Here is a 17,582-nt window from a genome sequence, read left to right as displayed (position 1 = left end):
ATTATTGGTGACAATGGGAGGTAACCTAACTGTTGACCAATTTATTTTCAATTTCCAAATTTCAGATATCAAAAAACAAAAGTATGCAAATTGCAATAAGAATGATGAATTGGAAACGAACAAAGATGATACCTTGGCGGTGGAGCAAGATCAGAAGAATGAGCACAATGAAGAGACATCCGAAGATGAAGGTCCAACATTGCCAATGGGGTTGACAGGTAAACATATTTCCGAGGTTTAAGTATTGAATTCAGTATTCAGAAGCAAGCTGTTACAATGTCATTGAAGAATGTTATTGTTGTATAAATCTTCTTTAATACAAGTATTATTTGATATGTGGAAACGATCAATCTTCGGGGCTGGATGTTGTATAAGTTAGAAGACAAGAAGAATAGACACCGTGTTGGAATAACTCAGCGGGCCAGTCAGCATCACTGGAGAACATGGATAGGTGATGTTTCCAATCAGGACCCTTCTTCAAGCTGCAGTCTGAAGAAGGTCCCCAACCTGAAATGTCACCTATCGATGTTAGTCCGAAATGTTGCCTGACCTGGTGAGTTATTCAAGCACTGCCTTTTTTTGTGAACCATAGAAACATAGAAACATAGAAAATAGGTGCAGGAGTAGGCCATTCGGCCCTTCGAGCCTGCACCGCCATTCGATATGATCATGGCTGATCATCCAACTCGGTATCCCATCCCTGCCTTCTCTCCAAACCCCCTGATCCCTTTAGCCACAAGGGCTACATCTAACTCCCTCTTAAATATAGCTAAATAAACCAGCATCTGCAATGCCATGTTACTACAGACAAGAAGAGTCATTACTTTTCTCAAGAATGGTTGTGGTGAAGTAATGGGATAAGAGAATTTCTGACAAGGCCCTATCAAAACGCATTTGATCTCTGTGATCTATGGGCCATTTCAGTGGATATGAAAAAATCTGCCACTTTATTAAGAAACTGAAGTTGCACTAGAAAAGGCAGCACATTTCCTTACTTAAAACAATATAGTGAACTGGGTGGGGTTTTACAGCAAACCTGTAATTTCATAATATCTGTACAGATGCCACGGGAAAGGAAAAATAATGTGACTGCTGGAAATTCTGAAATAAAAACAAAGTACTAGAAATGCTCAGCAGCATCTCTGAAAAGACAGTTAAGGTTATTTCTACAGAATTTTGTAGATTTTGAAAATAAATGTGGAAAAAGAAATAGGAAGAGAAAACCAAAAGAAGGTCTATGACTGGATAGATTGCCATGGTGATTAAACAACCATGTTTTTAATACAATGTGATGGCGGGGCAGAAAAGATATCCAGTCAATGTTAATTGCCGAAGCAGGATTACTATTAAAACAATCAGAAGTGTAAAGTGTGGCAGATACAAGTAATATAAATAACAAATGCTGGGATTATTCAGGTCAGAGCACACCTGTGAAAAGAGGAATTAATGCTTCAAGCAAATAACATTTAATCAGAACACTTTTAGTTTGACCAACTTCATCACATAACAAACAAAATACTATTTGCTTGCTAGTAGACACCTTTTTCTTTCATCATTCTTTTCCACAGATACGGTCATGATATCAAAACTACTTCTCTTAATTTGAGATCTTTCTTCAGTTTTGATAATGTTTATAGCATTTGCTGTATTTTGATTGCATTTCAACGGTTCATTTCCAAAATTATCAAACTCAGCGATGTAATGTGGCCACAGGGATTTTTCCTATTGTGCACAGTAAAATTGGTTGGTTAGGATGTTGATAGGAAATTACTTGAGGTTTGGATGGTGATATTATTTATACTCTGCAAGCCCCTTTATTTGTTTTTACTTTGACCAGGCTAACTCTCTTTAACGTTCATTTACTTAAGGTATTCTGGTCAAAATGATTTGACATTTCATGCACATTCTGTTTGTATTCATTTTCACTGTTAATAAGTAGAGCAAATTTCGCTACCTTTTCAGCACTTGGGTGTTATTTTATATTTCAAGGATGCTTGTGCTAGGTTGTGGTGAGATGAACACCCTATGCAGTTTTGTTTGCTGCAATTATTTCAGCAGGCTTTGTTCAGCAGGCAGCAGTTGTATATATAATTGTATTAGAGAATAAATTGGTGCATGGGAAATGCTTCATGGTCTGGGTCAACATAAAGTAATTTAATATCAATTTTAAAGAAAAGTTGTTATTTAGAATGTATCTTGCAGTGTAAATGGAAATATTCATTTGCTGTACTGTGGAATATATTTGGTTGGTTAAAGATCAAGGAGTGATGTGAGGATAATCTTTTTCACGCAGCAAGTGCCCATGATTGAATTCACACCTTGATGGTGAAAACTGATTTAATGTTTGTTTTCAAAGGGGAATTGGAGAGATACTTGAGAGGAAAGAAAAATATTGGTTATCGAGCAAAGCTGATGAATGGAGCTGATTTGATTGCTCATGCAAAGAACCACCGTGGGTTTATTAGGTCAGATGGCTGCTTTCCTTGCTGTAAAGAAAATAAATAAAACGTGAGATTTTGAAGTGGAACATTTCTGTACAGTTCAGCAAAATAATCTCTGAATGTGAAGGGAAGAAATGCTTTAACTACGGAAATTTTAAGACATTCCTCCATTTTCAATCTATTATGTGATAGTTTTAGGAGCATTTTCAGCAGAATTTGGCTATAATGGAATAGTTTATTTGATTAACTGGTCCTTCAAAGAATGCCTTTTGACCTAATTTTATATTCACATTTAGGGGCTTTTGAAGCTACTGCCTTTTCTTCCCTGGATGGCCTAGTTAGTGAGAATACTTTAAAAGGAATTGCAGATATGAGCTTTACTCATATGACTGAAATTCAACAGAAAAGCATCCGACCTTTGCTGGAGGGCAGGTAAGTTGAGTTAATCATAAATATAGAACTTGCTCAGCAATATTTGTGTGTTACTTAGGGGACCTATGCGAGGATCCTGTTTGTTGATTTTAGCTCTGCATTCAACACCTTTGTGCCAGAGCTACAACACTCTAAACTTTCCGAGTTGACTGTGCCTGAACCCCTCTGTCAGTGGATCACCAGCTTCCTGACAAACAGGAAGCAGCATGTGAGGCTGGGAAAGCACATCTCGGACCCGCAAACGCTCAGCATAGGAGCACCGCAAGGCTGCGTACTCTCTACTCTCCTCTCCTCTCTACACCAACGACTGCACCTCCACAGACACCTCTGTCAAGCTTCTCAAGTTTGCGGACGACACAACCCTGATTGGACTGATCCAGGATGGGGAGGAATCTGCCTACAGACAGGAAGTGTCACAGCCGGCGTCCTGGTGCCATAGCAACAACCTAGAGCTCAATGCTCTTAAGACAGTGGAATTGATTGTAGACTTTAGGCGAGCTCCCCCTCCCCTCACCGCACTCACCATCAACAACACCACAGTCACATCTGTGGGGTCTTTTAAGTTCCTGGGAACCATCATCTCCAAGGACCTTAAGTGGGGGGCTACCATCGACTCCACAGTCAAAAAGGCACAACAGAGGATGTACTTCCTGCGGCAGCTGAGGAAGCACAATCTGCCACAGGCAATGATGGTCCAATTCTACACGGCCATCGTAGAGTCTGTTCTTACCTTCTCCATCATGATCTGGTTTGGCTCAGCCACCAAGCACGACACCTGGAGGCTGCAGCGAATCGTCCAATCAGCAAAGATTATTGGTTGCAACCTTCCCTCCATTGATGAATTGTACACTGCAAGGGCCAGGAAGCGAGCGGGCAAGATCATCTCTGATCCCTCTCACCCTGGCCACAAACTCTTTGAATTACTTCCCTCTGGAAGGTGACTCCGGACTGTCAAAGCTGCCACAGCCAGATATAAAAACATTTTTTATCCACGAGTAGTAGCTCTGCTCAACAGCCAAATAACTGTAGCCTTCCTTTGATCTGGAATTTTGTTGGTTCACATGCTTGATCAATGGTGTTTTATCCTTCATGTTTTATTATTATTAATGTTTAGTGTTTTCTGAGTCATTCATAACTGTCACTGTATGTCATGTTGTTACTTGTGGGCGGAGCACCAAGGCAAATTCCTTGTATGTGAATACTTGGCCAATAAACTTACTTACTTTATCAAGTACACCTTATTTGTACATCTTCCATCTGCTATGCTGTTATGCATCCCTGATGAGAATGAGCACTGTTGGGATCTGATTCAGCTACTACAAGTATGCTAATACCATTTCATCACAGACTACTCTGCTTTCCTATCAGACTGTCTATCCTGTGTTCACTCTTGTAATTTAATGTGCAACAACAGAAGCAATCACTATAGATTATTGCTGCAATTTCAGTATAACAGCTAGAACATCTACCCTGCCGCTGTTATTGTGGGTTTTTTGCAATCATGACATGCAATGTGACACTGAAGAATTTCAAACTACAAATTGTTACTGTTTCATAGACTACCAGCTTCTATTTCCATAGCATTGTCTGTGTGCTCTTCTAATATCTGCACTGGATCCTTCATCTTGCTTTTGTCCCAGTAGATGTAACTATTCCAATGCCTCCCAGACAGCGTCCTGTCCTGCATACACTGCAAACTTCAGCTGTGAAAATTCTATCTCCATATCCTATCCCAAAGGACACTGAAGGACATAATAAATGTGGTTATTAATTTTGAGGAGGGAATATTGTTGCTTTCAGAATATATTTAAATTATATTCTTCTGTAATTGCTATATTGGTTCACAATATTTGATTCCAATAAATCATCTAATTTAAAAAATAAGTTTATAAGATATGTTTGTCCAGACGTAACATACCTTTTCAACAGATGTAGTAAGAAAGGTTAGGAGGAATTTTTGAGACAAGTCTTTAAAATGCTCATTTAACTTTTTTTAGGGATATTCTGGCTGCTGCAAAGACCGGTAGTGGGAAAACATTGGCGTTCCTTATTCCTGGTGTTGAGCTCATCTACAAACTGAAGTTCATGCCAAGAAATGGTAAGCAAGTGGCTCAAATCTTAAGTATTTTAATTGAGTGCAGGTCAAACGCTATTGGGCATATTTATTCTAACATAAAAAGATTTTTAGTCAATTAGAATGTCTTCAATTTGGATGGGGGGGTGGGAAAGATATGTTTTTACTTTTAAAATAAGACCAAATAGGTATTGCCGTTTTCCAAATCATTGGTATTGCCGTTTTACAAACTAAATTAATTGAAAGATTGACTTTTTTGTTGGGAGAAATGACCATAATTTCAAACCTAACAAAAATGTGCTGTTTGAATCATTTGTTAAATTGTATAAAAGATTAGACATGCAACTGAATATATATTTGAAGCATGAATAAATTTATTCAGCTGAAGGTTGGTCTATAATAGAAATATATTTTTCCTCAGGGACGGGCGTCCTTATTCTTTCACCAACCCGGGAATTAGCGATGCAGACATATGGTGTTATGAAAGAACTAATGGCGCACCATGTTCATACTTATGGATTGCTCATGGGAGGCAGTAATAGAACTGCAGAAGCACAAAAACTGGCAAATGGAATCAACATGATAATAGCAACTCCAGGCAGACTTCTGGATCATATGCAGGTATTGTGCATTTATCACTTCACCTATGAATAAATATGACTTCACCTATGAAGAGACAGGCTGTGAGCCTGAGGAGTAGATGTGCAGGAGGTGCATCCAAGTGCAGCCCCTTAAAGATCTTGGTAGGGAACTGGAACTGGAGCTGCAGCTGGACGACCTTGGGCCTCAGGGAAGTCATTGGAGGTATCGAGAGGATGGCACACCTGTGTAGACAGAGAATAGATGAGTGACCACCAGGAAACAAAGTAGAAAAAGAGTTCAGCGATCCCTTCCGGTCATTCTCCTGAAAAGCAAAGGTTTCAAAGGTCTTTTATTGTCACGTACCAATTAAGGTACAGTGATATGCGAATTGCCATATAAAAAAAAAGACACATAACTACATAATATAAACACCCACCACAGTGGATTCCCCACGTTCTTCACTGTGATGGAAGGCAAAAAGCCCAATCTTCTTTCTCTTTATTCACCCATGGTTGGGGCAGTCGAACCATCCGTCGAGGCGATCGAAGCTCCCACAGCCAGCAGTCGAAGCTCCCGCGTCGGGGCGATCAAAGTTCCCGCGTCGGGGTGATAAAAGCTTCTGCCGATTCGAGTTCCTAATGTCGGTCACTGACCAGATACCGCGAGCTCCGTGATGTTAAGTCCGCAAGCACCCACAGTTGGAGCTCCGAGGTCGATCCCTGGCAAAGGGTTCGCGGGCTCTGCGATGTTAAATCCTGTAAGCTCCCCGCAGTAGAGCTCTCAAAAGTCGGTCTCCAGCAAAGGCCGCCAACTCCACGATGGTAGGCCGCAGTGTGGACGGAAATACGATACGGAAACAAATTGCATCTCTGTCAAGGTAAGAGATTGGAAAAAGTTTCCTCCAATTCCCCCACCCCCCACATAAAACAAGCTAAAGAACACTAACAACATACATTTAACACATACTATTAAAACACAAAGAAAGAAGGGAAAGATAAACTATTGTCGAGGCATCACCCTGGAAAGGCAGTACTCCAATTTGAATTCTGTTAAAGGGGAGTGATCGTTTAGCAGAGAGCAGCAGGGGCCAGGCTATTGGCACCTGGCACTGAGACACAGTGGGTAGGGTGAAGTTAGGCAGAGCGATAGTAATAGGGGACTTGAATGTTAGGTGTGCAGGCAGGAGATTCTGTGGCAGCAAATGGGACTCCTGGGTGCCCTCTTGCCCCCATGGTGTCAAGGTCCTAGATGTCACTGAGCGGCTGCAGAGCATTCTCAAAGGGGGAGGCTGATCAGCCAGAAGTTGGTGTTGGCACAAATGACATGGATAGGAAAGGGGATGAGGCCCTGCGGACTGTGGATATAGGGGTTTGGCAAAAGGGTAAAATGCAGGACCTCAAGGGCGGTAATCTTTAGTTCACTATCAATGCTCCGTGATGGGGCGGGTAGCAATAGGAGAACAGGACAGATGAATGCGTGGCTGATAAGTTGATGCAGGGGACAGGGGTTCAGATTTTAGGACCATTAGGAATTTATTTTGATCTGCTGATTGAGATCAGCACACCAACACTTCTACATCTAATTCCTAAGAAGGCTTAGAAAGTTCAGCGTGTCCCATACAACCCTCACCAACCTATTGAAGTACCATAGAAAGCATTGTAACAGGATCCATCAAAGCTTGGTGTGGGAACAGCTCCATCCAAGACCCCAAGAAATTGTAGCGAATTGTGGGCACAGCCCAGGTCATCACACAAACCAACTTCCTTTTATTTGACTCCATTTATATCTTACGCTGCCTGCAACACAATCAAGGACGAGTCGCACCCTGGCCACTTCCTCTTCTCCCCTCTCCCATCTGGCATAAGGTATAGAAGTGTGAAAACGCACACCTCCAGATTCAGGGACAATTTCTTCCCAGCTGTTATCAGGCAACTGAATCATCCTACCACAACCAGAGAGCAGTGCTGAACTACTATCTACCTCATTGGTGACCCTCGGACTATCCTTGATCAGACTTTGCTGGCTTTACCTTACACTAAATGATATTCCCTAATCTTGTATCTATACACTGTAAATGGCTCGATTGTAATCATGTATTGTCTTTCTGCTGCCTAAATAGCACGCAACAAAAGCTTCTCACTTTACCTTGGTACATGTGACAATAATCTAAACTGATACACTGATCTATTCTGGGGCCGGGGTGACCTGTACAACAGGGGCAGGTTTTGCTAGTGCTACTCAAGGAGGTTTAAACTGGAATGGCAAGGGGATGGGAACCAGAATAGCAGGTCTGTTCGGCCACAGTGGCGCAGCGGTAAAGTTGCTGCCTTACAGCGCTTGCCACGCCGGAGACCCGGGTTCATTCCCGACTGCGCGTGCTGTCTGTACAGAGTTTGTACGTTCTCCCCATGACCGCGTGGGTTTTCTCCGAAATCTTCGGTTTCTTCCCACACTCCAAAGACGTACAGCTTAATTGGCATGGTGTATGTGTAAATTGTCCCTAATGTGTGTAGGATAGTGTTAATGTGCGGGGATCGTTGGTCGGTTCGACCGAAGGGCCTGTTTCCACGCTGTATCTCTAAAATAAAAAGTCTGCAAATGGAAGGGCTGATGTGAAATGCAGGTTATGATAAACAAATCTCAAAAAAAAGGACAAGCAGGGAGAGGTTCTTGAATATGGGGTATTCAAGGGTTAAAGTGTGTTTACTTCAATACAAGTATTGTGGGTAAAGCTGATGAACTCACAGTCTGGATCAGTGCTTGGAATTATAATGTGTTAGCCATTACGGAACCTTAATTGCAAGAAGTACACGACTGGCAGCTTAACTTGCCTGTATTTTGATGTTTCAGATGAGATAGAGGGGGCTAAAATATAGAAACATAAACATAGAAAATAGGTGCAGGAGTAGGCCATTCGGCACTTCGAGCCTGCACCGCCATTCAATATGAGCATGGCTGACCATCCAATTCAGTATCCTGTACCTGCCTTCTCTCCATACCCCCTGATCCCTTTAGCTACAAGGGCCACATCTAACTCCCTCTTAAATATAGCCAATGAACTGGCCTCAACTACCTTCTGTGGCAGAGAATTCCAGAGATTCACCACTCTCTGTGTGAAAAATGTTTTCCTCATCTCGGTCCTAAAAGATTTCCCCCTTATCCTTAAACTGTGACCCCTTGTTCTGGACTTCCCCAACATCGTGAACAATCTTCCTGTATCCAGCCTGTCCCCAACCCCTTAAGAATTTTGTAAGTTTCTATAAGATCCCCCCTCAATCTTCTAAATTCTAGCGAGTACAAGCTGCGTCTATCCAGTCTTTCTTCATATGAAAGTCCTGACATCCCAGGAATCAGTATGGTGAACCTTCTCTGTACTCCCGCTATTGCAAGAATGTCCTTCCTCAGATTTGGAGACCAAAACTGTATGCAATACTCCAGGTGTGGTCTCACCAAGACCCTGTACAACTGCAGTAGAACCTCCCTGCTCCTATACTCAAATCCTTTTGCTATGAATGCTAACATACCATTCGCTTTCTTCACTGCCTGCTGCACGTGCATGCCTACTTTTAATGACTGGTGTACCATGACACCCAGGTCTTGTTGCATCTCCCCTTTTCCTAATCGGCCACCAAAGAAGTGGGGGAGTTTATTTGCTAATCAGGAAGAATGTCACAGAGAGGGCAGGGTACTTCTACCGAGGCATTCGGACTTCATAAGCTGCCATAGCTTGTGAGGAATACTTGTCTTGTCCTAATATTTGGTAGACTAAATTACGGAATTATCTGAAACCCTATTTCGTGTACTTGTATTAATCTTCTCTATCCCCAGTGGTTTTGACATGTTCCTAGACCTTTATTTAAAATCTGGATGTTTTCTAAATTACTTTAATTACTTTTCTTTTGAACGGAATGTTTCTTCCCTTCTTTACATTTGTTTGTATATTTGTGTGTTTATTGTGTGTATTTTTGACATTCATACTTTGAGAAGAGATGGGTGAGGCTGATTTTATTTCCTAATCATATCTTGACAGAACACACCAGGATTTATGTTCAAAAACCTGCAATGCCTTGTGATAGATGAAGCAGATCGTATCCTAGAAGTGGGATTTGAAGAGGAATTGAAACAGATAATCAGACTTTTGCCAAGTGCGTTAATCCAGTGAATTTATTATTCTGGTAGAGGAATGATGTGTGCAATATTTTTTAATATCCTTAATGAATTTTCACCTTGATAAAGTTTCTCAAAATACATTTCTGAATATTTTCCATTTCAAATTGATTTTCACAGTTTGCCTCAGTGGTTGCTAAATCTTCCTTCCTTCTTAGCATTTTTAACTTTAAGCAGGCTATGTCAGTGTTTGTGGAAGCTGAAATCGTTTGCAAGCTTGATTTATGAATCTTGTTCCATTTCATATTCCTTGATCTGTTTTAAGGATATGAATGTTAATTTACTTTGCAGATTTGAATACCCAAAGGATAGTAAGCACAGGAATTTTAAATGTTTGATTATACTGCACAACTAAGCATCTTTTTGGTGTAATCTGGTATTTTTCATTAATATGTAGGTTCCTTAAAAATGACTATAACTTTTTTTATTCTTGACAAACAATTGTCTTGAAGTTTCGAAGTGATTTGATTTAATTCCCTTTCATCATATATTTGTCGATATGTCTACAATTTTATTCCTGCTTTTCTGAACGGACTCACTGCACCAGCATGATTCTGCCAAGATCAATTATCTTTACTCACAATTAATGGATACTGTTAATGTGAGAGCACAGATACTGAATTCCATCCAAGCACCTTCAGTAGATTTTGTATTGTAACATGTACATTTGAACATTTAAAAAAAATTAGGTAGATTTCCAGCTCCCACAGATTCCGACTTTGTAGCCTAAAAACCTGTACAAAATTAAATTGCACATTAGAATCTACAAAAATTCAGTTGCAAGCTGTTACTGCAGAAAATAAAAGGACGCAGTAATGTATGCAGAAGGTGCAAGACATTTTTTTAAATCTCAACATCCCTTACAAGCAATTATTTCTCAAAAGCTCAACTTTTTGAATCCATAATAGTTTGTTTCAATTTATCCAACTCTGACATTTAAAAGTTTCTCCAATATGAGCATTAGTTTTAACTTAAGCCAAAACTAACGTTTTACTTTGTTAAACGATGGAGGTAAAAAACATGACTTTTTACAAACATTTTTACTGAGTTTGCACGTTCTCGCTGTGACCGCGTGGGCTTTCTCTGGGTGCTCCGGATTCCTCCCACATTCCAAAGACGCGCAGGTTTGTAGGTTAATTAGCTTTTGTAAATTGTCCCTAGAGTGTAGGATAAACTAGAGTATGGGGTGATAGTTGGTCAACATGGACTTGGTGGTATCTTTAAACTAAACTAATTGGCAATTGAAGGAAAGCCTGCCCTGCAAAATCAAGTTTTGAGCAAAAGCAAATTAAATTTTTGTTGCAGAACGGCGACAGACAATGCTTTTCTCTGCCACACAAACTCGAAAGGTGGAAGATTTGGCCAGAATCTCATTGAAGAAAGAGCCCTTGTACGTTGGCGTTGATGATGATAAGGAAACTGCAACTGTAGATGGCCTTGAACAAGTGAGCTGAATGTTTTTAGTGTTATGTGTGTGTTTGCTGACTTCTAAATATCGCATCATTGTACAAACGAAGACAAGCATGACATAATTTGTCAGAAATTGTAAGCATTTAACATACTTTTTACAAACAAGACTGTCCAACATTCAAAATATTATTTCAGTAAACTCACAGAATTTCATTGTTCTAATTCACATCCAATGCATATGACAAACTCTCGACTCTTTATCCCATGATTCATTTGAAGTTGACTTGGCAGTCATTGAAATTATTAAGCGTTGTGTGTTGATAGAAAAAATCCCTGGATAACGATCAACTGTGTTTTCTGAGAAGAGATAAATTTGTTGTTTGTGGAGTTATTCACACAATCCACATGATCATAAACTTCATTCTTGGGTTTTTATCCTTGATTTTTATCCACATCCTGATCTCCTATGCCACCTTCATAAGTCAGTTGTACCCTTCCTCTTTGGATTTCTTAGAAATGTGTTAATTTGCTGCTTTACTTTCCTTTTAAAATATCTTCTGGATCATTGCTTTTTAGTATATGCTTCACTCGCCATCTTGCATTTTACTTGGATATTACAATTGGTTTAAAATGCAGTTCATTTTTATTTTTGTGCGCATTGAACTCATTGACCTGAAACATATTAACATATTTCTTCCACCACAGATAGTGCCTGACATGGGTGTTTTATAGATTTTTTTAATTTTGGTTTTGCAATATCTTCAACACTGCTTTTGTTGTGTGTCTTTTGTGTGTTTGTTTATTTCCAATAATATAGACTTTCTAATGTTACAATATATCGGTTGCTTTCAACCTAATTCCAGGGTTTTACAATAGACAATAGGTGCGTGCAGGAGTAGGCCATTCGGCCCTTTGAGCCAGCACCACCATTCAATGTGATCATGGCTGATCATCCCTAATCAGTACCCCGTTCCTGCCTTCTCCCCATATCCCCTGAGAGCTTTAAGAGCTCTATCTAGCTCTCTCTTGAAAGTATCAAGAGAACCGGCCTCCACTACCTTTGAGGCAGAGAATTCCACAGACTCATAACTCTCTGTGTGAAGTGTTTCCTCGTCTCCGTTCTAAATGGCTTACCCCTTATTCGTAAATTTTTATTTTAGGAGTGAAGATAACATCCTCACTGATACAGTTAAAGCCCATTACTTGGTTGTCTTTAACGAAGATGTACCTTTTGGGGCAATGCACCATGGCTAGTAATAATGGGAGGATATTGAGAATTGTGTAGGAATGCGACCTTCCAAAGATCCTTCTAGATGATAGGACTGGCAGTGTAATTTTTTTTTAAATAATGTTATTTGAAGCGCAAAATGTTAGAGCAGGAAATTATTCTGGAATTGCATTACAATACTTGTTAGACCATAGCTTTAATATTGCATATAGTTATGATTGCCGCTTTACAGGGAAGATGCGCTTGCACTGGAGATAATGAAAAGAGGATTTGTAAGGATGTTGCCATAGCTAGAAAATGGTACCAATGAAAATAAATTGGATCGGATCCAATCGTAGAAACCATTTTTTTTTTACCATGATCTGAATTGAAGGAGTAACTCATCTGCTATAAGTTTCAGTCATCCCATATCAGTGACAATAAAGGAGGCTAAATGTGCAAAAATAAAACTGTTTTTCGAACAATTTTTATGCCAACACGTTTCCTATCACTGATTACTTAAGGTTAAAATGTATTTTGCATTTTCAAGGTAGTTGTTTATGTTAAAAAATAAACCAGACTATTACATCTTCTATTTCAAGTTCCAATTATCGTTCAAATTCCTTCAAAGATTTGTGAAGATCTGTAAACAATGTAAATTATTTGTTGTTCAAGAAGGAACTGCAGATGTTGGAAGATCGAAGGTACACAAAAACGCTGGAGAAACTCAGCGGGTGCCGCAGCATCCATGGAGCGAAGGAAATAGGTGACGTTTCGGGCCGAAACCCTTCTTCAGACTCAAACTCAGACTCAGACTCGGCCCGAAACGTCACCTATTTCCTTCGCTCCATAGATACTGCTGCACCCACTGAGTTTCTCCAACATTTTTGTGTAAATTATTTGCTGTTTGCATATATTCAGAATCTTGCAGTTTTAGACTTTTTTGGCACAAAAACTACAATGTTGACATTACAGGAAACGTAATAAAACACAATCTTTTAGTACACCACTTGTAAAAGAACGTACAATTCATGTATAATATTTTAATATGTATTCATTTATTTTACTTTACATTTAGGGTTATGTGGTTTGTCCATCGGAGAAGAGATTCCTGTTGCTCTTCACTTTTCTCAAGAAGAATCGTAAGAAGAAGCTCATGGTTTTCTTCTCTTCATGCATGTCTGTGAAGTTTCACTATGAGTTGTTGAACTACATTGATCTACCTGTAATGGCAATTCATGTAAGTAAAAATTGCTACGCTTTCCCTTTGATTCTGACAACCCATTCATCTGACTGTAATTAATATGGTATTCAAGACCTGTTGAGTTCCTCCAGCACTTTGTCTTTTTTTGTAAACCAGCATCTGCAGTTCCTTGTTTCTGTATTCCTCCAACAGTTTCTCTTCTGTTCAAGATTCCAGACACTCTCCTAGTGGCAGCATGCTGTAAGGGTTGTAACTTTGTTTGCTCCTTAACTTTTAACTTCTTGCTTATCACTCTTTCAATGTTACTTGTTATTACTTGATTTCAAGACACAGTCTAACCTTTCTTAAAGTGTTGATAACACTTTTAAGCGCTTCAATCGTGTAAAGGATGGAGACAAGAGGAAAAAAAGCTTCGCCAAGGAAGGAGCGTGGGGAAGGCGCAGCTTTCGACTGGTATCTTAGAAGCAATATTGAAAATGAACAGAGAAATGAAAACAAGATTCTGCAGTTTGGAAGAAATGATGAAAGGAATTTTGAGCAAATTGAAGGAAGTTCAAGACAAGCTGATTATGTTACAAGATGAATCTCGTGAACAGAAGGAACAAATTGATAACTTGCAAACCTTGGGTCAGGAATGAGATTTGAAGATTGAAATACTGGAATGGAAAATGAACAAAAATACTTGGGCACTTGAGCAATACATGACTAAAAATATGGTTCTGGAAAACAGAAGCCGTTGACTGAATCTGCGAATTGTTGGTTTGCCTGGAGGTCAAGAAGGGGATAATGTTATAAAATATGCCTCTAAAATGATAGAGACTTTCAACATCGAGCACTATGAAAATCATCCAATTTTGGATAATGCACACAGGATCGGGAAGAAACTTGGTCTCCAAGATAAACCGAGATATTTGATCATTCGGTTTCACTTTCTGCAGATGAAGGAGAATATCCTCCGAGCAGCAAAAAAGTTGGGCATGGTTGAATATGAAGGATGCAAGTTTTGGTTTGTCCCTGATTACAGCCTTGAGCTTATGGGATTGAGAATGCCTTTCCATAATGTAATGTCTGAGTTGTTTAAGAAAAAGCTGCGCCCTGCCTTGCTCTATCCAGCTAGACTGCGTTAACGACTCCTTAATGGTAACAACCGATTTTTTAACAATCCGCAAGAAGCTTCCAGTTTTCTGGAGGCTTATGGGGCTGAAGCCGCGACGGAATTTTTAAGATCTTCTTTGTTAGCTTCTATTTTTAAAATGTCCATCAAAGGAATTTTTCCCGTCTTTAGACAAACAAAGTGAAGCAATTCTTGTTTTTCATAGTTTGCACGTATTTTGACCTTGGATAAACAATATGACGTAGCTCTTTTTTTTAACAGTTAGCATGCACTTTTTAACCATAACATTAATTTGTTTTGGATATTGAGTGGTAAATATGCCTTTTTACGTTGGGGGCTGTCATTAGGAGAGATGGGGGCAGGGGAGGGATTAGGTAGTGTACTGACTGCCTACCAGTCCGTTTCGGGCTTTGCATGGGGGGGGGACTTTTGCTTTTAGTTTATTTTTTTCTATCTGGGCGGAATTTGTACTACAAAAATGTCTGAAATGTCATCACTTCTGGCTCCGCCTTAGATTCTTCTCCTTCCAGTATCATGAACTACTATGGCCTACGAAATTAACCCTTTACATTCCACATGATTTTTACAAACAATGTGGATAAAGTTATTAATTTCCTTTCATGGAATGTGAATGGTCTGAACCATCCCATTAAGAGAATTTTTTTTTTTTTTTAATTCTTCGTAGACTAAATGCTCAGATTATTTTTGTTCAGGAAACTCATGTAAGGAAAGATGACAATCAATGACTCTAAGTTTTGGAGAAGACAGCAGTTTCATTAAAATTCACAGGCAAAGGTGAAAGGAGTCTCTATTTGTATTGACTCCTCAATTTCATTTGTTCATTATGAAACAATTTTTGATCCAAATGGTAGATTTTTGATGATCACTGGTGTTCTTCATAACCAAAAAGTTGTTATGGTGAATGTTTATGCACCTAATATTGATTACCCTGAGTTTTTAAAACAGTTAATTGCATCCTTTCTTAATTTAAATGAACATCTTTTGATAATTTGGAGATTTTAACTGCTGTTTGAAGCCCTCGATGGACAGATCTGCATCTGATCATGTGCTTCCAAATAAATCAGCTAGTTTTATCAATTATTTTTTACTTGACTCTGGAATGTTAGAAGCTTGGTGATTCCTACACCCAAATGACAAAGAATTTTCTTCTTTCTCTCATGTATATCATAGTTACTCTAGGATTGACTACTTTATAATAGATTCTCGGCTAGTTTCATCGGTCACTGCGTGTGAGTATGATGCAATTGCTATTTCTGATCATGCACCATTGAAAGTATCAATTAAACTACCTGATTTCAAGTTTAGTGCTAAACAATGGCGATTTAATACTACTGCTTCAAGATCTAAATTCTGTTAATTTTATTAAAGATCAGATTGCTTTCTTCTTCTTAACAAACTCTACCGAAGAAATATCCAATGGTGTAGTCTGGGATGGTACATTGACAGTAGACCATGATGAAATTAATAAATCCTTTCAGGAATTTTATACCTCCCTATACCAATCAGAATTTCCTACTGATTCCAATATAATGCATGAGTTTTTAAAGAAACTGAACTTGCCAAATTTACCACATAATGAGTGTTGTTAGATTAACCCATCACGGAGGAAGAAATACAGAAAGCAATCCTTTCGATGAATTCTGGTAAAGCTCCCAGTTTAGATGAGTTTTGGAATTTCTCAGTTTATGGGTTTTTTAAAGAAGCCTGGAATTTCTCAAGTTTATTGTGCACCCCCTCATGGCTGATACAAGGTTTTTCTCCAAGAAGCCCCTTTTTAGCCATGAATAACTATTGTGGCAGAGAGTTCCACACACAATCCTCATTTTTAAAGGATTTCCCCTTTAGCATCTATTTCTTTTTGTAATTCTTAAAAAAATCTTCTATTCTAGAGAGTATAAACCAAGTCTACCCAGTACTTCATGAAGTGACATCCCAGGATCAGTCTGGTGAACCGTATATCACTGTTAAATGTAGATTCCAAAATTCTTTCAAAAATACTAGCTATGAGATTGGAAAATATTTTACTGCAAATTATTTCTGAAGATCAGACAAGTTTTATTAAAAAATCGTTACGTATACTTTAACGTTAGGAGATGAATTAATATTGTATATACAGCGTCAAATAAAACTCCAGAATGTGTAATTTCACTTGATGCTGAGAAGGTATTTGATAGAGTAGCATGGGAATACTTATTCAATACACTTGAAAAATGTAAGATTGGTCCAAAATGCATCTCTTGGATCAAGCTGATATATCATATACCTCAGGCTTCTGTACTTACCAATAATCAGAGATCCACTTTTTTCAGGCTCTTTCGAGGTACTAGACAGGGCTGTCCTTTACTGTTTGATATTGCTTTGGAACCTTTGACCTCTGCTATTAGGGAATCCCCTCATATTTTTGGTATTGTCCGTGAGAATAAGACACATAAGCTATCTCTCTATGCAGATGATCTGTTATTATTTATATCTAACCCAGAGAAATCTATTCCGGCAATAGTAGCACTACTCAATGAATTTAGTAGTTTTTCTGTTTATAAACTAAATCTTAGTAAGAGTGAGCTTTTTCCATTAAACAATCTAATTTCGAATTATGGACAGTTTCTATTTAGATTGACTACTGACTGGTTTACTTATTTAGGCATTAAGATTACCAAGAAACACATCTTGGTAATTACATTACCAAGATCTATTTAAAGCCAATTATACGCCTCTAATTGCCAATATCAGACAACAGTTTACTAAATGGTCACCAATGTCCTTATCTCTAATTGGCCAAACAATGCTATTAAAATGTTTATCCTACCTAAATTTTTGTATTTATTTCAGTCGATAACAATTTTTATTGCTAAATCTTTATTTTATATTATTGACTCAAATATTTCTTCATACATATGGCAGAATAAAAATCATAGAAACATAGAAAATAG

The 17,582-nt window shown here is 38.8% G+C and overlaps 1 protein-coding gene across 1 annotated transcript in view; it reads left to right on the top strand.

The window, feature by feature from the left end:
- ddx18 (DEAD (Asp-Glu-Ala-Asp) box polypeptide 18) overlaps positions 1 to 17,582 on the top strand; it is a 42,602-nt gene that overhangs the window by 9,521 nt on the left and 15,499 nt on the right. The window contains exons 3-9 of the mRNA XM_055638592.1: positions 66 to 218; positions 2,738 to 2,873; positions 4,871 to 4,971; positions 5,369 to 5,568; positions 9,560 to 9,674; positions 11,002 to 11,141; positions 13,392 to 13,553. Coding sequence (XP_055494567.1) covers positions 66 to 218; positions 2,738 to 2,873; positions 4,871 to 4,971; positions 5,369 to 5,568; positions 9,560 to 9,674; positions 11,002 to 11,141; positions 13,392 to 13,553 — 1,007 coding nt within the window. The remainder of the gene's footprint in view (positions 1 to 65; positions 219 to 2,737; positions 2,874 to 4,870; positions 4,972 to 5,368; positions 5,569 to 9,559; positions 9,675 to 11,001; positions 11,142 to 13,391; positions 13,554 to 17,582) is intronic.

The sequence above is a fragment of the Leucoraja erinacea genome, chromosome 7 (genome assembly GCF_028641065.1).
Source record: "Leucoraja erinacea ecotype New England chromosome 7, Leri_hhj_1, whole genome shotgun sequence".
Lineage (NCBI taxonomy): Eukaryota > Metazoa > Chordata > Chondrichthyes > Rajiformes > Rajidae > Leucoraja > Leucoraja erinaceus.
This window is presented reverse-complemented; position numbering and strand designations above follow the sequence as displayed.